At 43.2% G+C, this 23,063-nt stretch overlaps 1 protein-coding gene across 1 annotated transcript; it reads left to right on the forward strand.

Annotated features, from left to right (window-relative positions):
* The first annotated feature begins 12,352 nt into the window (after positions 1-12,352).
* Positions 12,353-12,760, forward strand: NHLH2 (nescient helix-loop-helix 2). The gene has a single exon (XM_077119449.1). The coding sequence runs from the start codon at positions 12,353-12,355 to the stop codon at positions 12,758-12,760; it is 408 nt and encodes a 135-aa protein (XP_076975564.1).
* The last annotated feature ends 10,303 nt before the right edge of the window (positions 12,761-23,063 follow it).

The raw sequence follows: 23,063 nt of genomic DNA on the forward strand, positions 1-23,063 counted from the left end.
CAACATATTCCCATCATATTGTACCTACCCCAGAAATACTGTGCCTATCCCCACTTCACCCCAATTCAAACTGATATCATCTCTCTTCTAGATTACTATACCCTATTTCCTAACGTGTCTTCTTTCCTCCAGTCTTGAGTGTGTACTGCCAGTTTAAATATAATACAACTCAGATCTTGTCCTCTGTGCAATCTTTTTTTTTTCCTTTTGTATGCTGTATGGTGGGGGTCACCTTTCATTATTTTTCCATGTGACTATCGCATTACTGCAGCAACGTTTGTTGAATGTTTTTTTTGGGGGGGCAGGGGAAAGTGCAGGGCTGGGAATTGAACCCCTTTTTCCCGCATGGCAGGTGAGAATTATACCACTGAACTACCCTTGCACTCCCTATCCCCTGTGCAATCTTATTTTAAACTTTTTACCAAGTTGTAATGAACAGGTGTCAATGAACAGGTCTTTTTTTTTTTTTTTTTTTTTTTTTTTTTTTTTTTTTGAGAGAGGGAGGAAGGGAAGGAAAGAAAGACAGAGAAGGAAGGAAGGATGGAAGGAAGGAAGGGAGGAAGAAAGGGAAACATCTTTAAACATTTTCTTATTTTATTATATTTTGTTTGTTTGTTTGTTTTTTTACATGGGCTGGGGCCGGGAATCGAACCGGGGTCCTCCGGCATGGCAGGCAAGCACTCTTGCCCGCTGAGCCACCGCGGCCCGCCCAACAGGTCTTTTCTTAATTCTTTAGACTCATCTCCTTCCACTATCTGCCTTCAATCTAGTTGCATTTTTTCCTCTGCTTAGAATAGCTCTCGTATTCTATTATTATCTAAATAACTCCTACTTAATCTTTAAAGACTGAGCTCTAATTTTCCTTTTTTTAAGAAGCAGCCTCTACTATGGACAATTCCTCTTCATCCCCTTCTCTCCTTCCCCCAGTACTGGAATAGTTGTTCCTCCTCTGGTCTCCCATAATCATTGTGCAAACTCTATCTTAGTACTCAGTGTATGCTATTTAAAGATTCTTTTTAAAGAATCTACCTCTCTCAAAAGAATGAGTTCCTTAAGGGCAGAGATTACATTTTTTTCTTCTTTAGACTTTATGCCTTATACTGTGCTTGTCTCATTTAAATTACTAAATCAATATTTATTTTTGCAGGTGAAAAAACCAAGCAGGAACAAATTTGTACAATAGGAGGTGATACGAAAGACACCATGTGACATATATTTTTTGTTTCCTGTGAATCTGTGGCTGCCCCACAGTATTGGCTTCTGCTGAACCAGCTGGAAGGCATTGGAGAACAGGAATATCTGTCATAGTTAGGGTCAAAGAGGCAATACTTTTCAAGAAGTTAAGAGATACAAATCTAATCTTTGGCAGAGCACATGAGAAAGAAAGTCATGTTATTAGTGAGAAAGAAGAAATCAAATATGTTTAAAAAGTGGTCAAAGGCCAAGTGTGGGCTAGTGTGTCAGACCATAACACTGAGAGCACAACCGAAGGGAAGTCATACAGATTCACAAGCTCTTATTCTCAAGCCTCTACAGAGTGCTCATGGAAAAGACTGGGGGCAAAATGGTGTTCAGGAAGGATGAGGAGGGCATGGCTTAGGTACAAAACACCACGCACTTCCCCAGACTTCTCTCACATGAAGAGACAGCTTTAATGTGTTAGGGGAGAGGCAAAAAGGACTGTTGCCCAAGACATAGAAAAAGATGTGTTGTGGAGAGTTGTGGTGGTTTGGTGCTATATACCCAGAAAATCATGTTTTTAAACTTAGTCCATTCCTATCGGTATGAACCCATTATAAGTATGACCTAATGATGAGATTACTTCGGTTGAGTTGTGGCCCAACTCAATCAGAATGGGTTTTAATCCTATTACTGGAGTCCTTTAGAAACAGAATGAAACTTAGACAGAGAGAGAAAGCCACAGGAATCAAGAAGCTAAAATGGAACCCAGAAGAGAAGGAAGAAGTAAGGAGAGGCCATAATGAGCATTCCTATGGCACAGAGAAGCCAAGGACAAATGACCACTGGTAGCCAGCCCCAGAATGCCTGTCTTTGGGAGGAAGGCAACACCTTGCTAAGGCCTAAGTTTGGATTTAGCCTCAAAACCTTGAGTCAGTTCCCACTGTTTAAGGCAGGCCATTGCATGATATTTGCTTTAGCGACAGGGAAGTGACAAACTGGAGGGGAGAAATAAAATCTCTCTCTGGGCAAGAAATACAAAATCATCTTGGGCTTAAGATCTTAAACTAGTATCCAGCAGAGATTTCCTACAACTGTGGGAGGAGAGGAAATCTCCTGCCTAAAGTCAGCCACAAATGCAAAGCAGAATTGGGCTACCAAAGGAGAAGGAACAGAAATGCAGAGAAAGACTCACATCTAAGGCCCAAGTACATAGACCTTCCCTAAGAATTAAGAGAAATACTCTTACCAAAATAAGTCCAGCACAAAGTTATAAGCAACAGCAGTGTAAAGCTGGGGTGGGGTCCAGCATGTGGTGAGAGTCTGTGGTACAGTCATGCAGGAAATCTGAAAGCTTATAGTAGAGCAACAACTCTGAAAAAAGTCTCTGGGATGCCAGTTCCCACTCTAAGAAGGCAAAGATATCTCACCACCAGGAGAATTTGAAACCTATGGTGCACTGAAAACTATAGCAACAACAAAACCCAAACCTAGCTCAAATACTGGTTAGATTAATTCAATCCTCCATATTAAAGGCTTAAGAGTAGAAGAATCACTTTCATTTCCAAGCATAAAAAATATTTACCTCAGTCTCTACTCTTCTATATCCAATGTTTGGAATTCATTAAAAAATTATATCACATACATGCAACCCATTGTGAAAAGACAAAACAATCGACAGGAGTAAATTGAGGAAATACCCAGATGTTGGAACTAGCAGACAGGGACTTTAAAATATAACTATGATTAATATGTAAAAGAATATAGTGGAAAATATAGAAAACATGCATAAACATAGGGAATTTCAGAAGAGAGATAGAAATGCTAGAAATAAAAAAAAAATCCTTTATCAGAGACAAAGCACACCTTCAATATACTCATCAGTAGAATGAACCCAGCTGAAGAAAGAATCAGTGAATGTGATGATCAGTCAATAGAATTACCCAAACAACATAAAGAGATAAAAGAGTGGAAGGGACAGGTCATCCAAGAAATGTGAGACAGTATTGGCATACACTTAGATACATCATTGTCAACCTGCTTGAAACCTAAAATAAAGAGAAAATTTTGAAGGCAGCCATTAGGGGTAGGGGAGAGTTGTACATTATAAACAGAACAAATATAAGAAGTACAGCAGACTTCTCATCAAAAACTATGCATTAACAGATAGAAATTTGCATCTACATAGTAAAATGAAAACTCTGGAAATGGTGAAATGAGTACTATTAAGCAATAAAGGGAGCAAACTATTGGTACACACAACATGGATGTATCTCAAAATAATTATTCTGACTGAAAGATGGCAGACAAAAAAAGAGAACATATTATATTATTTCACTTATATAAAGTTCGTAAAACACAAAACAATATCTGGCAACAGAACTAGGCCAGTGGCTTCCTGGAGAGTTGTGTGGAGGGAGTATGAAAGGGGATGAATTACTAAGGGTATGAATAATATGTTCACCCTCTGTGTTGGTTGTGATGGTGGTTTCAGGGTTGGACACATGTCAAAATGCATTAAATTATGTATTTTAAACAATGCAGTTTATTGTATATAAATCACACCTTAATAGAGCTCCACAGGAGGTAAATGCAAAATAAGTAAAATCACAAGATTTAGTTAGTACTAGAGTACTATTAACATGGCTAAAAATAATAATTAAAAATGCTAGAGAATATGTGGATCAATTCAAACATTGCTGGTGAGAATATAAAATGGTATAAGTTGTTTGTACAATAATTTGGCGGTTTCTTATAAAGTTAAACACACACTCACTTGCAACCCAATAATCTCACTCCTAGGTATTTAACCAGATGAACTGAATACATGCGTCTTCAGAAATATCTGCATGTGCATGGTTAGAGCAGATGCATTCTTAGTATCCCAAAACTGGAATCAACCCAGATGTCCATTAATCGGTGAATGGACAAAAATTGTAGTAACCCATATATTGGAATGTAGCTCAGCAATACAAAGGAATTAATTTCTGATACAAGCAACCACATAAATGAATCTCAAAAGCTTTATTTTAAATAAAAGGAGCTAGACTCAAAAGCCTATGTACTTTATGATTCAATTTTTTATGACATCCTGGAAAAGGCAAAACTATAACAACAGAAATCAGGGCAGTGTTTCTCTGAAGTTGGGTGTGAACGAAGGGATTGGCTACCAAGAGGCATAGGGAATATTTTAGGGTGATAGATGTGTCCTATATTTTTATTGTGTTGGCTTCATAAATCCACATATATGCTAAATTTATAGAACTGAACATCTCTGAAGGAGTAAATTTTACTGCATGCAAATTATACCTCAATGAACTGATTTTAATTTTTTATTATTTATTAATTTTTTGCATGGGCAGGCACCGGGAATTGAACCTGGGTCTCCGGCAATAAACTAATTTTTTAAACAATTAACTATCTAAACTCTGAAATTTATTTTGAACATTGATGAGAACACGGATGTTTAAAGCATGCTATACTCAATCCAGTACTTTTAAACATTTCTCTAAGTATAATGATAAATGTTTTACAAGCTTCTTTTTAGGTGTCTTGCTTGATAGAAAAAGCCCAACTCTTGTAGAAATATGTTCTTCCAGGTACGGTAAAAAAAAAAAAAAAAAAAAATTAGTTGAAATAGTACACAGGAACCGATAAGGTGACAAGTGAAAATGCAGCCCAGTGTTGGCATTCTGTTGATAGAATCTGGGAAACAAATATGAAGAAACAAGTATTAGACCAATTTATGTAGTGTTGAAGACTATTTAGTTGGATGATAGAGCAGATATTTATAACATGTTTCAGTTCATGGTATTTTATAGATTCTGTTTCAATAATGAAATGCATGAAAAACCTCTCTTTTAGGAAGGCCATTAGAGGAAAATGTAATAGAGAAAACATATTTACAACTGAAATGGTCTTTAGTAGGTGGATATTTTAATGGGAAAATGGTAGAGGTGTAACCATTGAGGAAGTAGCCACTTTAACTCAAATAAATGTAAGGAGACTGAGGTCAGAGATACCACACAAACAGAATTTGTTCACTAAATAATTCCTATGCCTGGATTTGCCATAAGGAAGCTGAAGCAGAAGTTTACAGATTATCACCCATATAGTCAGTTCTAGAAATGAGTCCTTTAAAATATAGTAGAAACTTTGCAGTAAATGAAACTGGGATAGCATGAAAATCTGCTGTCCCACAAAGAAATGTGCTGGTTAAGAAGTGGCAAAAAACTTATTGTTCAAATTTAAGACAAGTGTTCCAAATTTTTGTCTTTTTCTTTGATAGTGAGTGGCTGTCAACTGCATACTACCAGAATTAAAAAAAAATACCCTCAATGTATTTTTTGAAAGTATGTATTTCCAAAAGTGATAAATTGTAACTTTTAAAAAAGAAAATTGTGCTATGGAAAAAACACTTTTGAAAAGAGGTATTTGGAAACTTTTCTACTGCTGCATGCTTTTTGCTGCTCAAAATAATGAAAACATGCCATAATATTCAAATATCATATTAGGTCACTTAAAACACTTGGAAACAAAAATTTTTTAATTTCTAAAAAATGTTTCTAAACAATGAATTTCAGAGGGTTTTAAATGCATTTGTTAAAAATACTAATTATTTTACAAGAGTAACTAACTCACCTTGGGAAGAACTTTAGTAGCCAAATTTTATCAGATGTGGCATATTTGGTGGATAAGAAAGAAAAATGAGAATCTTAATTTAGTTAATATAATCAATGATGAATTTCTATTTGGACTGTTACATTTTTGAATTATATCTTTTTCTGCCATGTCCACCATAAAACCCAGATACCTAAATAAGTTAGTCTTAAAATCAGACCATCAAATCACTTTACCACAAAAGGCTGAATAATGACTTTAACAAAATGAATAATCTTGCTCTCAAAAATTGTATATTATAGATAATGTAAACTTTCCCTTTGCTGTTAATGAATTTGCATACGGTTAATAAATGAAACCGTCATAAATCTATTAATTTTAAATTCATCATACTTTTAAAATGTCTTTTTTGTGTAAACTTTATAATGACACAATATGCTAGTGCAATAGTACATATACAAGCTTTATTAATAATAAATATGTCTATATAGGATACTTTTGCTCAACATTTTTACTGATGGGGTACAAAATTTAAGAAAATAGATTGGAAAAATCTGTTTAGTGGAATTAACAAATAGCTATAATGTCTCTGTAGTCCAACAGTGCTAGATAGATAGTATTTAAAACTGTGTTATACCAATTACCTCTGATTGCAAAGGGTGGTAATTTACCTATATTTACTGTGCCTGTAAATTTTCTCTCAGCATAAGAACTTCATTTGGTGAATAATTCTTCTGCATAGTATATTTGGATACGATTCAACCACCACAGAAGCAGTGATTGAGAGAGAAGTTTCTGAATTCAGATCACCTGAATCCAAATTTTGATCCTCTAACTCATTAGCTTTGTGACCTTGAATACGTTATCTTCTTTGGATCCTAGTTTCCTTATATACAAAATTGGGACAGCAACAGTACAGACCTCATAGGTTCGTGGTGAAGATTAAATGAATTAATATGTGCAAAGTCCCTAGATCTGTGACACACATGAAAAGTACTTATTGTAGGCTGGCCACCAGAAGCATAGATTTGTAGTACACACATACACACACACACATAACCTCTAGGTGAGTGTATCTGTATATCTGGTTCTTAGTATGTATTTATATGAATAACAATAGTATTATCATCAATATCAATAACCAACACTGAATAAGTTCTAGGTGTTAGTTTATGCAGTTTACATACAGTATCTTGTTCATCCGGGGAAAAAACAGATGACATAACATATCATAAAGTAACACAACAGATCTTTGTTATTCCCATTTTGCATATTTGAACACTGAGGTCCAGTAAAGTTAAAGAGCTCACTTAAGTTCACACAGCTGTATGATATAGCCAGAAAGTCTGGCTCTTTTAGTCACTGCTATACTACCTTCCTACAGTATTTAATAATATTTAATATTATTCCTATAGTCTACATTGTTTTAATTTGTATGGTACTTACTATTTTATAAAATACTTTCCATACCCTGTGTCTCATACAAGCCTGTGAAGTGAGTAGGGTAGGATTATCTTCACTGTTACAGGAGAGGAGACTGGCATAACTGAAACTATACGTGTCTTTGTAGAGGTGTTTCTATATTACAAATATCCTGGGTGCCTCTGTATATAAGGAGTCATTCATCACTGATGTACTGAGTACTTATATTACATCAAGCACAGACATTTGCGTTGGGGATTTAAGCTACAGACCCTGCCTGGAAGCATCGCTGTCCAGTGGGAGAGACAGCTATGGAAACCAAGACTCACAGTACACAATGTGTATGTAGTCTCTAAGGGACATGTGAAAAGAGTGCTTATGGAGCACAGAAGGAGCAACCATCTGTGCCAGGGAGGTCTCAGAAAAGGCAAAGAGGGTGGGGGAGGGGGAGGTTTTCCTGGAAGGAAGACAATGGGTGTGGGTATGAATCCATGTTTATGACTGTGGCCGTGGGTCTAGACATGATTACGTATAGACCTATTTACTTGGGCTTACTGGCATGTTAATTTATGCACATGCAGGATGTAAGGGTGCAATGAATAACCCTGAATGTAAAACAAGATTGCCTGGACCCACACACAGCATGGCAGAATCTGATCTGCCCTGATATGCCAAAATCCATCTGCGTACCCCACTCATCCCCAACACCCAGGTAACCAGAAAAACTAGTCACTTCCTGCTCTGGTACCTGCCTCCTCATGAGCTATGGCAATTAGACCCCCAGGTTTTTCATAGCATCACCCTGAGAGTGTAGCGGTGTAATAAAGCAGTCACCTTGTGTGAGTAATGGGGGGTGAAGACGTAGTTATCTGGGGCTGTACACCTGTGTTGGGTGTAAATGTTTAGTGTTGGCTGCTCCTAGCCTAACTGGTAAAACCTCCCTTCTTCCTTCATCTTCACCACCTGGAGGGGCTCATCCACTCACCTGTTTCCACTGCCCCTTGCATGTGGCTGGCTTCTGCCACCATTTAGATATCCTGGGGATACCGAAGATAAATGGCCGTGCTGGCACGGGGTAGAGACAAAATTGGAAAGTGTTGATGCCCCTATTCCGTGGAGGGACTTTCTATACGCATCAACCCCACCCCATTCTAGTTCAGCAATCTCCCAGAGGATGTAAAATATGGCCAAAGGCAAACAGCATTTGGGGCTACCATGAGGAACCCAGTGGGTCACTCCCAGGGGTCAGCTGCTCAACTTCCCCTCCCTGATGATAAAACCTGTTTTTAGGGCAAAACTGATAAAGTAGGGGAAGTAAAGCCTATCCTCTTCACAAATGTTCCTCTAGGGATTTGGGAGGTAGGTGGGGCAGGGGTGGTGGTGTAGGGGTAAGTCATTCCTTTTAAGCTTGCCAAATGGAAAAAACTACGATGATTGTAAATAATATGTAATTGATGGTGACGAACAGTGTCTCTGTATAGTGACAAAATAATTGGAGTAGATCTTCTTTTTGTTACATGGCATATAAATTCAGAGCCACGGGTCATGTGAGGCAAAGGCATATGTGCTGGAATACACTGGTGATTTGTGTGTGTTGACATCACAGCCCAGTGCACTGCCATACAGCTGAATGCATCCCCATGCTAAGAAAGGCAAGGATGAAGCACAATAATTAATGTTTTAAATTGAATGAATGAGTAGGTGAAGAGAAAAAAAATACGCAGAAAGTAGAATGGTGTCATACAGCGGTCCCTGAAATTACAATACCTGAATTCTGTTCCCAGTTCCACCAATGACTTAAATTATCTGTTGGAAGGTTTGTATCCTTTATTTACCTATTGGTAAATTTGTCCAATGGTAGAACATCTTTAAAAATATTAATACGCTTAATTGAACTCATTGAAGCATATTTTTAAATGTATAAATGATCACTAATAAATACTAGCTGTTGTTTATCTGAATAGTTTATAAGCATTGTAGCATCTTACATAGTATATATTTTCATCTCCTGAACACAAATATTTTCCTACACACTATAGAAAGATGCTGGTTTTCTAATATGCCAGGGGAATTTTTCCACAGTCAATATGTTGTTTATTTGCACTTAAATACTGCATCAATTATCTGAAAAAGAGAAATAGTCTGATTATGGCCAGAGACTGTTTAGAGGCTATGGTTTTTATCATGGACTGCTTTCAACTGTTATATTTTATGGCACAGGTTCAGTGGGAATCTGATCTGCTAAAATATTTGGGCTGTGAAAACTCCCACACTGTGACAGATGTCAAGTCCAATTAAGTGACTCATGTCCAGGTTTCTGTCCAATAGGATTTCCCATTAAATATCAATTTAGGGAAAAAATTCCATCCCCCTTCTTAAGCCTTTATCTCTTCCACCATCTCTAGGCTGAATCTATTGGTACCAGGAGAGCCAAGAAGCCACACACGCATCTCTGCTCTGGCTCTCCCACCCTCTCCCGTCTTTCTCAGCTTCCCTGTCACTGTCACTATCACTCCGGGAGACGTTCACTTTTCACCAACCTTTCTCCAAGCATCTCCAAGCCACTGACTATATATTTTGCTATAAGGTAAAGAAAGGAGGGGCAGGGGGTGGGGGGACGTAACCGAGCCTTGAAAGACTTTGAAACTAGAAAATAGGTGCTTGTTTATACAACATCAAAGTAAATGAGGGACGAGGAAGAGGTAACCTTAGTCCCGAATTACATTATTGTGTTCCCGGGAGCTGGGGAGACATCAGCTGAACAAAGCCTTATCTCAAAAAAAAAAAAAAAAAGAAAAAAAGAAAAAAAAAAGAAATCACTTCTGAGCAAGATCGCATCTCTGCCCTGCACTTCCAGTTTTACTGAGCGGTATTAAGGGAAGGAAAGGAGTTCTTCAGGAGAATCTTTATCTTAACCATCTTTCTTATTGATTCTTCCGCTATTAGAAAGTGGAGGGAACAGCCCTTTGATGTGATTGTGTTTATCTCTGCATCTCTTTTGTTATTTATAGAGACCTAGAAGAGGAAAAGAGGCACGAGACTTTTCAACACCTCGTTTACAAACCAAACCAAACCCAACCAAACCAACAACGAATGACTCGAAATGTGCGAAAACAATTAGAAGGAAAAGGCGACTAAGTGAACACGCATTCACACCGACCGTATCGTTGAGATACTACCGTCCCTCGTTGTGGACACCAGAGAGATGACAACCGCTTTTTCATTTTTGAATGTAATAAATATTTGCTGCTTTTAATATTTTACGGATTTCCCCCCCACGATTCTCTGGAATTTCAATCCTAAAAGATTGGAGAAAAGATTATCGAAAAGGCTTTTACCAGGTAAGAATCCTTCGAAACATTTTTTTTTTACAGCTTGAAACTAAGTTAGATTTTTCATATGCATCTAGAAATGTATTTCAGTGAGTTGTTAAAGAAATGAAATGCATACACGACATGCTATTTATGAAAATCTTTTAAGAAATCTGTAGGAGAATTCAGTATGCTTTAAGGGCAACCCTGGAAGTTTTTACCCGAACTACAAGTACGTCGTGGCTTATTGTGATTTTCCATTACTCGCATATTTATTTATACCCTTTCAAGCCGAATGCGTACGTGCAAGTTGTTCTTCTGATAAACGTCTCAGGGAAAAGCCCGTAGGGAGTCACATGCACTTGGAGCATTTGTTTTTATTTTGCTTAGAGGACCTGTTCTCCTAGGGAATGAAAGCTGTTTTGGAGCCACATTCACTCAAAAGCAAGTACAGTACTGGGAACCGATCACACCTCCCCTTGCTTTTGTTTCTCTAGGAGCAAAACCTCCTACACGTCCCCGACGCGGATTTCTCCCGCGACGAGCGTCTCTCGGGCTGCACCCGCCCGGGCCGGAGGTTGGCAGCCGGGTCCTCCCGCCCGGCGCCCGCGGTCTGGAAGCCCAGCATCCCGGGCGCCTTTCCCCCCCGCTGCCCACCCCTTTCTTGAAGCCTGAATCCTCTCCCCGAAGCCCAGACGTTCCCAGCGCCGGGCAAGCTGGCCCTTCCACGAGGGCATCCTTAGAGAGGAAAGCTAAGGACAGACACGCTGGCCTTGGCCAGGCCGCCCCGGGCCGGCTGCGAGGTCCGGAGCTTGGGCCTCGCCAGCCTCCGAACTTAGCCGGCGGAGATGCTGCTCGGGTCGCGGCAACACGCACGGCGCCCGCCTCCTCCCCGCGGGTCACGCCGCCGGCCCGGACCCCCTTCCGTTCCCTCTCGGGCCTCTCCTCCCGCAGCGCCCGGCCGCCGGCATTTCCTCGGGAGGCAGCCGGCAGGCCGCCGGGTGCATTGTCTTAATCCCACGTCGCAGCGTCTCTGGGTCCCCGATGTGTGTGGCTGTCTGCGAGACAGATGGTGCTCCGGGAGCCTGCAAGGGCATAAGAGTCAATTTTCTGTTCAAAGGAGACTCGGCGTTTGACTCATTTCTTTATCATTCCGGGAGAAGGCCAAGGGGGACGGGGAAGCCTTCCCTCTCCCGGCCGCTTGCTCCCCTCCAGCGCTCAGGGCTAGGGTTCCTTTGGGCCCCACCCCAGGGCAGGGGGGCGTCGGGGGCCCGGCTCTCCCGGGGGCCTCGGAGGGGGTGGGGTGGGGAGGGGAAAGGACGCCCCCGGCCTCCCCGCCCCCGTTAAAACCTACTCGTATTCGTCGTTCGGAAAGTCTCGTTGCTCAGGGAAGGGGAAGAAGTGAGGAAGGCGGAATGGCGAAGTTGGTATTTGGCCGAAGGAGGCACAAAAACCCAGTCACTGTCCCCCGTGGGCCCGCGGCCGTCCTCACCGGGCCGTGGGCCGAGGTGTCGGGCCCAGGAGGCCGCTTGGGCAAAGCCTTGACCTCGCCGGCCCCTGCGCCGTGAGGAAGCGCGGGGCTCGGGCCCCCAGGCCTGCGGCTCCCGGTGCCTTCCCTCCTGGCGCGGCCTGCCCGGCGGAGTGCGTAGGCCTGCTGTGCGGAGCCGGCCGCGGGCGCACGGGTGCGGCGCCGGGAGAGGCCGCGGAGAGGGCCCGGTGCGGTAGGCCCTCGCCCCCCGCCCTCATCCCCAGAGAAGAGCCTGGTTCCCTTTATTTGAGTGATTTTCTGACCCTCCCCCATCCCCCTCCCAGCCTCCAAAATGATGCTGAGTCCGGACCAAGCTGTCGACTCGGACCACCCCAGCTCGGCGCACTCGGACCCGGAGTCGCTGGGCGGCGCGGACGCCAAGGTGCTGGGCAGCGTTTCGGACCTGGAGCCGGTGGAGGAGGCCGAGGGCGACGGCAAGGGCGGCAGCCGGGCCGCGCTCTACCCGCACCCGCAGCAGCTGAGCCGCGAGGAGAAGCGCCGCCGCCGGCGCGCCACGGCCAAGTACCGCTCGGCCCACGCCACCCGGGAGCGCATCCGCGTGGAGGCCTTCAACCTGGCCTTCGCCGAGCTCCGCAAACTGCTGCCCACACTGCCCCCGGACAAGAAGCTCTCCAAGATCGAGATCCTGCGGCTGGCCATCTGCTACATCTCCTATCTCAACCACGTCCTGGACGTGTAGGGCCGCGGGCGCGGCGGGAGGCCTCCTTTCCCCGCGTCCGCGAAACGCCGCCGACCCCGGCGCCCCGGCGCGAGACTTGGAGGAGGCGAAGAAGCTCGCACGGTGATTTCTCTGGCCAGCCGGGCAGCGGGGGAAGGTTTCCGACGCGGGGAGTTGGGGGTCGTCTGGTGAGCTCTGGGGTTTTCGGGGAGCAGGGCGGGACGAGGGGTGGGGGCGGAGATTCTTCGGGCCGGCCGAACCTCCTGGAGGCAGCGGGGATGAGAGGCCCCAGGGCCTCCCCTCGGTGCGTTAGGATCCCTTCAAGGGTTGTTTGCTTTAGCAAATCATCCTGTTTTGAAAGAATGAGGGCGGAAGCTCAAGAGAGTGAGGCTCATGACTTGAGGCTATCGAGAATTTTTCTAATTGACAAACCACCAAACATTCTGGGGGAAAAAAAATCTCTTCCTATATAGAGATTTAAGGTACGGAAAGGTGTAACAGGAAACTACCTGTTCCACTGTGAAAAGAAGGATTATGTCAGCATCCAAATAAAACGGTCAAGCTGAATATTTGGTAAGGGTAATAAGATATATTGAAACAAGGAGACACACTGTGGCAAGATTTTAGCTTAGGGAGATTTTAACCCCAAGATATGACACCAATGTAGAGAGGATCAATCCATATTTAAATGGAAAATTTAGTATCTGATTGCTTTTTCCGGCGAAGTGCCCCTTTAATATATCCAAAAAACATCTATTTGTGACCTTAAACATGTGGACCTATAGGTAAAGTTAGAAAAAGACAACCTATTTTTGTTTATGTTAGAAGGAGTAGAGTATTTTTTTCAAGACATTTATTTTTCAGAGTGGTGATAATTTTACTTTGGATACTCTGTGCCAATTTATTTATTATAGTCAAGTGTTTACACTTTTTCCTGTGGAATAATTACGTCTAACTTTTTGAGTGTTTGTTGAGATTATACTGTGGTCTTTCTTTTTTGCTCCTATTATATTGCACTTGTATAACAAATTTCCCACCTATCCCTGTTTCTAAACATATTTTATATATTAAGATGTTTGTTCTTGAAAGGTTTTTTTTTTGTTGTGAGATCAACAACACTAGCACTTCACTATTATAGTTTTTTAAAAAGTGTTGTTCTTATCTGTAGTTATGTCTGAAAAGTACTTTACAAACTGTTTATAAGGAGAGTAGCTTTTGTGTGTGTGTGTGATGTTTGTGCGTGGGATGATTTTAGGAAATTAAGTTATTTTCCTAAAAAAAAAAAAAAAAAGAATTCAGAACTACTTTCCTCTGTGACAACCAAAAAGAAAAATCTATAACCTGAAAATGTTTCATGTTCTCAGCTGTGAAACTTTTAAAACAAGAAGTGTATTTTAGAGACAAGGAAAAAAAAAACACATCTGCTATCCAAAGATTTTAGTCTTTTTCAGGGTTTTTTTGTGTCTCTGTTGCTTTATATAATGCAATATTTTGTAGTGAAAATAGATATAATCTGGTTTCTATCTGACGAGTTTTTCATATCTCATGAATGGTGCGCTGCTTTGCATATAAATAAAGGTATCAAATAAAACCCTCTCTTTTATTTTAAGCATACTGTCTAAAAGTAATGAACATACTGGATGAGCATGAAATATCTTAATGGATTCAATTCCTCAGAAAGGAACTAGTAAAAAAAAATCCTTAAGATGAACATATTTCTACAGATAGTCGAATATTCTCTCTAAACTTGGACACGGATCAGTCTGTAAACAGATGCCCCACATATGACGGTGACATAGATCATGCTATTCTCAATGAGAAAAAAAGTGACAGTGTTTGTGTAAAAATACTAATTGAATCATAGATTCTTTGCTCTACAAGCAATCATAGAAACCAAACCTCTTCCACATAGAGCTGGGAAACTGAGGCCCAGGGAGTGTAAGGGACCTGCAGTAACTCAGATAGCTACCTAATGGCAGTAAGGCAAAGACCTCGGATACGATGACCCCCGAGACCTCATGACACTTATTAAGGACAAACTCAGTATTACTAAGGTAAGACTCATGCGTTTAATCTGGAAACAGATTCAGGACGTGACACCTACAAACTAGAAAAACAAAAAAGAAAACCCGGGACTATCATCTGCAAAATACATAGCAAGTATGAAAATGTGAAATATTCTATTTCTATATAAGCATAAGATGTGAATAATATTATATGTGTTATATATAATATTATGTTTTTGGTTCGTGTAATATTATGAGCTAGGCTACTAACCAGCTGAGTCTAGTTCATACCAAACCTCTGGTTGCATAGTAAAGCAAACAGGAGTGTGGATATTTGGTTTTATGTCCATAAGGTATCTGTGGGATTACGAGCATTTTTCACCCTTCACCCAGGTATCTTGAAGTCAGGTCCGCAAATATCTAATTAGGGGGCTTCATTCTTTTCTTCACGTGGAGGTACAAAGTAGAAAAGCATGTCCTAGAAGATGAGAAAGAACGGCACCCTCTTTTGCCTTGAATCTGGACAATGCTGTGGCCACTGTAGCAATGGCTGGTTACTCTCTGACCTGCAACGACACATGCTTTCTATGGCTTGAATGTTTGGAGGTCTTCTCACCTCTAGGTAGTGGGAAGAGATGATGACTCCCAATGCTTATAGTCCTTCTCTGTTATCAGAAATATTGGCCTGCTCTCATGCCAAGGAAATGAAGTAAACTTGCAACTTCTGAAAACCTTCTGAGGTCTTCCCTTTTCTGGCTTATGAGCCCACCTTCCAAATGATCAACCACATTACTGATACAAAAAAAGCACAGTCCTTTCATTCACATCTGGGAGGGACTTATTAGTTCACCTCCATAGACAAAAGGCCATTGCCCTTGAAGTTGTCTCTTTGAACAGGCTTTGACATGGATAAAACATCACTTTCCAGCCTCATAGCCCATGTGAGCCCAGGAGAGGATCTTTGCAATGTCATCTCAAATCCAAAGCTGCTGAAAATTCTTCCAAAGAGAAACGCAGCACTGTGGGGCACTGTTCTACCTGAGGGTGACTGACTCACCCCTTGCTTATAGGAAGGACTCAGTGACTGTTGAGCTGCAGGGTAAGGGAATTACAATTCTTCTCTGAATAATAATGATGATCATTCATTCATTCTTACATTTAATAAATATGTACTAAGGACCTACTATTTACCGGACATTGTCCATGGAGAAGTGCAATAGATTGGCAATACGTAAAACAATATTTAATTTAATTTCATGTAATGGTAAATGCTATGAATAAAGCAGGGTAAGAAAATAAAGAATGGCAGTTGGGTGGTGGTGGTGAGTCTTACTTTAGATAGGGTTGTTAGAGGAAGCCTTTCTGAGGAAGTAGCCACTGAGCAGAGACAACTAAAATGAGGTGTGCACCCTGTGAAAACATGGAGGACCAAGGTTTCAGACAGTACAGAGGCCCTGAAACAAAAATGAACTTGGAGGAGAACTGATTGAGTGAGGGTAATAGGGGCAAGAAATGGTGTTGGAGAGGCAGGCAGAGGCTGGATTATGTAGGGCAAGGAATTTTGTTTTTGTCCCTGACTATGAAGGGAAACCATTGGAGAATTTTGGGAAGAGAGGGATATGATCTGAATTACACTTTTAAAATGTCTCTCTGGACATTTAAAAGTTCTCTGTGGTGTGAAAAGGAAGGTGAGAACAGAAGCGAGGAGACTGTTGAGAAAGCACTGGCCCAGGTGAGAGGTGACTGTGGCTTGGACCAGAGTGAGAGAGTGGAGGTGGTGAGAAACGGTGGCATTTGGAATCTATTTCCGGCTCCAGCCCTCACGGCTTTCTGATGGAGTAGACGGTGGTGATGAGGGTAGCAGAGAAAACAGCATATCAAACAGTTTACAATACATGAAACAGATTATTTTTCACCTCAATGTGGGAAGAAAGTATTATTATCCTCATTTCGCAGATGATAATACTAGGGATAAGAGCTCACATGATTCTCCAAGGTCTTGCAACAAATATGGTGCCAGGACTTTTGACTTGAGGTGCCAGGACTTGACCTGCTTTCCTTTACTGTTCTTCCATTGTAAGTATTAAAGGGACTGGTCAGTGGGTTCTGTTCCTTCTATTCATGGCCCACGTGTCATGAATAGAAGAGGGAAGCCAATCCAATAGTTTTTTTCATAAACCTGAGTTAGCCCAATGTCTGGGTCTTTTACATGGGCTCTGCTTCCTGGGTGTCCCTCCACCATGCTAAGGAAACAGCAGGTAGCAGCAGCAGCTGCTATCTCTCAGCTCAGCCCAATGACCACTACTTGACTTGCCCTTACTTTTCCACCGCTCTGGTCCTGTCTTCCAAAGTTGCCTTCCTAATCAGTTTAACCAACAGCCTCCACAATTAATGTCGCTGTACTGCCTTGCTCTTTTTCTTATATCCTATTAACACTTCCAGTGCCCAGGCCTGCACAATAACCTATGCCGATCACTCACCTTTCCCCAGTTGGCAGTGGCCTGTTGCTTCACCCCCAGTTTGGTATCTCCCCAGACAGACCCAGAATTATATTGCCTCCTGCTGCTTGCTCCTCCCACTTTGCACTGTCTGCCCCAGCTGTTCAACAACTTGCCAGGGCATTGCTGATCCCAGAAAACCTAGCCCCACCTCGTGCATCTATGCCAGCCTTCATGGTCCGAGGGGCCTCCTTGCTTCTGCTGCCATTTAGAGACATGCAAAGATCAAGGGATGAAAAATCCCAGGCATAAAAAAATTGCCCCTTTTGGTGAGAGTGTGCAGAGAGGGGCAGCGGTAGAGAGTGTGGGTGGTGGGATGGAGTGGTAAGGAACAGCAAGCCGAGGAACGTGGTGCAGAAAGAAATGAGACTGGATGGAGATGAAGGACTCGGGAATAGAACCCTACTCGTGGTGCTTTCTCCGGTGGCCCTGCCCCAAGGACACATGGCACCAGACTCCTATGACAAGGTAAGTAGACAGAACCAACCTCTATTGTGCTGTGATTTATCTGGTTCCTATCACTGGTGTCTTTCTCTGAATGTTGGACTGATGTCTCCCCCTGAAGGCTGGGTGGGATCAGGGTGCGGAGAAGCCAGTACCCTTTCTCAGGCTTAGATGGGCTATCTCATTAATTATTAGTAGTAGGAGTAATAGAACTATTAATGGTTAACACATATTAGGGGTTTATCACATGCTTACTGAATTAAGTGCTTTGCATGCATATTCCCTTTAAGACTCACAACCACCGGATGAGGTCTCCATTTAATAGACAAGGAAATTGAAGTTTAGAGAAGTTAAATAACTGGCCCAGGGGCATGAACCCATGTTTGTTATTTTATCAAGAAGCCGGCCCTTATCCATCGTACCTTACAGTTTTCCCTTTGATAGAGATGCAGCCATGCCATGCACTTCCCTACCTTTCACCCCTGGACCTCATCTCTCCGTCCATGTGTTTCAGGGAAACTTCAGCTCAGGCAATTGCCTATGGAGTGTGGCCTCTACTCCTTGGTTGTGTAGGATCTGCAGTGCACCCAAGGCTGCCCAATAAAGGGGATGCGTGGAGACTAAAATTGAGCCTGTCCTCTGCTTACCAAGTCAAGCATGTGTCCTGCCTGGAGGAAGGAAAGCCTTTTCCTACTTAGCAGGAAGGCCTTGGACCAACTTGCCCCTAAAGGGGAGACCGGAGCTGACCTGACACTGTCCAGCATTATTGTTCAGCACAGCCCGAATGGATGTGGCTCCTTGGTCCCTTCTCACACTCCTCAGCACACCATGGCCCATTCTCACATGGTCCCTAGAGCCATCTTTTAAAATTACCGTGTCATTCTCCCGCCTGAAAACATCTCTTGACTCTTTGTGCCCTAAAAAGGATATATAATATAAGTTCTGTTATCTTTTACGGCCCTGTCCCAGATTCTCTCCAGCATCATCTCCAGCCACTCTTCTTGAGGTTAAATGTTTCTGCCAAGTTCAGATTTCCTCATTTCCACAGAGAGAACCGTGTCCTCTACCACCTGAGCCTTTGTACATGCTTTCCTTCTGCCTACAATACTCTCTTCCAACTCAATATTTTGTCCAGAACATAACAGTTATTCCTCTTAACCCAACCCAAATGTAACCACTTTGCAAAGCCCTCCTCAATTTCTTTAGAAGGGATTATCTGTTCTTTTCTCTGAGTCCTGGCTTTACTTCATGCCACTCTTATGTATATATACATATATTGTCCTTACCAGAATATATCTGTTTCTCTCACATTCCCTGTGCTTAAGACCCAGGACTCTGGAGCCAGCTTTAGCCTCTGGTTCCAACTTAGTCTCAATGTGTGGTATTGAACATATTAGTCTATCTCCTTAAGATGCCATTTTCAGATGTGCAGAAAGGAATGATATGCATGTCTTATCTCAAAATCTTATGAGGCTTTCATAAGCTCATAATATTGAATGCTTACCAGAATGGGGAGAATATAGTAGTGCTTAATAAATGTGAGCTATTATTACTGCCTTTGAACTTACAGTATGCAAGGGAAGTTGCATAGAAGTTCAAAATGGTTTTAATTCATGGATGAATTAATGATTTGTAGTCTTAATCAAATGCATCCGTATGCATACAACATTTTACTGGTTCACAGAAAGTCAGGCAGGAATCTGTCCTATAAGACAGAAAACAGTACAGCTAAGTAAATAGTTTATGGAATAAACCCTGAACACATATGTATGTATCTGAAAAAAACTATGTACTCTATGTAGGAGAACTTTCGTGTGCCGTTTCTTTTTTCATCTTGGTTTTCCCCATAGCACTGAATGCTGTGTCAGGCACTGTAGTAGAATAGGCAGGAGCATGGACTCTGAAACAAGTTATTCAACTCCATGCCTCAGTTTTTTCTTCTGTATAATGGGGGTGATTGTGGTACCTACGCTGTAGCATTGTTAGGAAGATTAATTGAATCAGCGACTTAGCATGGATCTGGTGCATGTGAAAAGTTCAGTAGCACTTATTAGCTCCATTGTAGGAAATCTTTTTTAAGGCTGGACTTAAACAGTTACAATATTTTTGAGGCAATGACATTGTTGGCATTCCCTGTTCAATCGTAAATATTTCCAGGCCAGGTGGAAAGTTCCTCATCTCTTCCCAATCACTCCAAAAGATAGGAAAAGGGGAGATTTTAGGAGCTTCTTCATTACGAGAAAGATGGTATGATTGGCAGATGGAGGAGGAGAGAGGTCCTCTCTAAGATCTCCTGGGGTTGGGATGGCCTAAGTGGGAGGCAGAGGACACAGGGTCTGTCTGCTAGAGGGGATCAGAGGGGCAGATTGAGTTCACTGCAAAGTAAGAGATGAAATAAATAAAATGAAGCAAACTTGCCTGGAATGGAAAAAAACCCTCCAGAGATGACTCTGTGTAGCAGTACCTGGTGCACTGATAAAATATAATAGGGGCTGAAGATCGTTCCTTGAGCAGCAGCAGGTGAGCTGTGCAGCCAGGTAGAGAAGGGGCACTGTGGGGAGGACGGGTGGCGTTAGTTCAGGTGTGAGCTGATTTGGGCCTGATAAGCAAAAAATCAATCAGCTTGAATTTTCTGAGCAACTACATTTTTAAAAACATCATTTGGAAAACTTTAAAACAGCTACAAAAGTCAAGAGAATAGGAAAATGGATGCTTATATACCCAACCCTCACCTCCAATAGGAACTTTTCATTTATACTCTTATCCAGTCCCCGGTATTCACTATATCACTGGACTGTTGAAAGCAAATCTCAAACATCACACCATTTCATCCATAAAAAGACCCAGACAGTACCTCTAAAAGACAGCGATTCTATCTTTTCTTTTAACATAACCAAAATACCATCATCACAATGAAACAAATTAACAGTATTTCCTGAATATTGTCAGTGACCACCTACATTTCTGAGGGGAATTTCACAGCTTAGCTAAATTCTCCTTTCCTGATTATCTTTTCCTTCCGGTCAGTTGAATCCTGTCTCTGGTAGCCCTCCTCCTCTTTGAAAACAGAAAATGTTAAATCTGGCAGTCTCTCACACAGGTTAGATGTGAGTGCCTCCCCCCAAACTCCCCTCCCTTGGCGCCCCCCAACCCTGATCTCGGGTGAGTAGGCCTGAGCACCGACCCTTTCACCAGAAGCCCGTTCCACAGTCCAAAGCTGCCCCACGGGGCTGTCCTGAGGTGGCTGGTAGTCTGTGGCTGGACAACTGCAGCCCAGGGCCGGGAGAAGGTAGAAGGGGCCACTGGCACATGCGAGAGTGGACATGCTGCCGGAGCCTAATTTAGGCCTCTTTTAAAGATTTTTTTTTTCAAAAATCAGGTAAATTCTCTGAAATCTTCATTCACTGAACTGGTGTCAGGAGGTGAGCTGGAGTAGAAAGCTGCCTGGGGACACAGGAGGGTGGACCTGCCATCCTGGGTAACAAGAGCTCTGTGTGCCTTCTTGTTGGTGCACAAAGCTCTGTCACAGGGGCCGTTCCTGCGAGTCCCCAGGCCCCCAGCATACAGGTACGATGGGCCCTCTCGGTGGTGAGGTGACGGCCCCAGCTCTCACACCTGAGCAGGGCCACACAGAGGGCTTGGCCGCCAGCCCTATGCTCGTTTCACAGGTAGACCCCACACTGTACACTCTGGGTCGTAGCCTGGGGGCTGACGACCACATCAGCAAAGATGACATCTGCACTGGCATAATCCTGACCCGGTGCCAGGGGGCACGTTCCATATATTAACACCTTCAGTCCTCCAAATATTCAGCGAGGCCAGTGCCACTGTTACTCCTAATTTACAGATGAGCACACCAAGACACAGGGAGGTAGGTTACATGTCCAAGGTCATAACTCCCCGTAAGTGGCAGAACCAGGGTTCAGATGGGAAAATAAAGCCGAATGATTCTAAAATCCAAAAGCTAATATTTTGAAGAAAGGGAAAAAAATAGGAAAGCTTACATTTGGAAAGAAATGGGAAAAAGAAGCTAGGCAGTTGAAAGATAGAATGCATTTTTTTCTTTTAAGCAGCCTGGGCCCTGGACTGAACAATGACCTGGCCTGTTGGACTCGTCCTCTCACGTCCAGAGGAGACACCCCAACATCACAAAGCGTGCAGGGCGTGGTTCTGAGTCAGATTTTCAAAGGTTCCAGGCCGACAGCTTTGGGTCTTATTGCTGGAGGATTCAGAACAAAACCTGGCAACGCACACTTGGGGAAATAGTCACAAAGGTTTAGTGGTTTTGTGCCCCAGGGCCAATTCTAAATAAATGGAAAAAGAAACGGATACTGTTCTTCACGGAGAAGCTGCTTGTGGCCACTGAGGCCTCACACAAAGGGAGGGACCCGCATGTCCGTTGTGTCTTTGGTGTGACAGTTGTCTCTCACACACCTGCCCTTCTCACATCACCTGGCTCTCCGCACTGACTCTATTTCTGAACTCTGCCGCCCGTGCAGCCTAATGCCAGACACTGTTTTTGTTGTGATGTGGTGTGGATGGGAGAAAATGTTTTTTACTACCATAATAGGTAGTTCTTAATTTTTTTTAGAAAGAAGCTAAAAATCTAAAGTTGTGGTTCATTTTTAGTAGCTTGAACGTGAAGCCTTATTTGACTTTCTAGGATGGTGGGCAGGGTCTGAAGAGGGGCCGGCATGTGTGATGTGTGCTTCTCTCCCGCCCCCCCCACCCCCACCCCCACCCCCACCCCCACCCCCACCCCCACCCCCACCCCCACCCCCACCCCCACCCCCACCCCCACCCCCGTGTTTGCATGTGGGGCCTGGATTTGTCTTTGGCTCCTTGTATGGTTTGGGATGAGACCCTCACGTCCCAGGGGAGGGGGGCAGGTGTTGCTCCAGTCGAGCGAATGGAACCAAATTACAGGCCCGTCTGTCACCTCCTCTGGGAGAAGGTGGAGGGAGGGAGGGAGGGGGGCGCGGACCAAGGAAGGGGAAATGAGGAGGGGGAGGGGAGAGGCCACTCCTGGGGTGGCAGAAAACCCATGGTCCTGCTGACACCCCTTAGAGCCTGGGTGCAGGGAGACAGCGCCTTCCTCGCCTCCTGTGCCTGAACACCACTGTCAGCTTTAGACCCCCCAAATTCAGGGCTCAGGCCACAGGGACTGAGAGCAGCGTGGCCCCGACCTGGGCCAGCCACCCTCCGGGTTTCTGTGGCCCCGGGCTGAGCCTCGGTCACTAAGGCAGCATCTACGCGGCAGGGAACGCAGCCGGCTGGGATTGCTTTTCACTAAATTGACTGATAGAGTTTCTGACTGCATTGACTCGGGGGCTGTCTCTCTATCCCACCAAGTCTGCTGAAAACAGAAACATCCAA

The sequence above is a fragment of the Tamandua tetradactyla genome, chromosome 11 (assembly GCF_023851605.1).
Source record: "Tamandua tetradactyla isolate mTamTet1 chromosome 11, mTamTet1.pri, whole genome shotgun sequence".
NCBI lineage: Eukaryota > Metazoa > Chordata > Mammalia > Pilosa > Myrmecophagidae > Tamandua > Tamandua tetradactyla.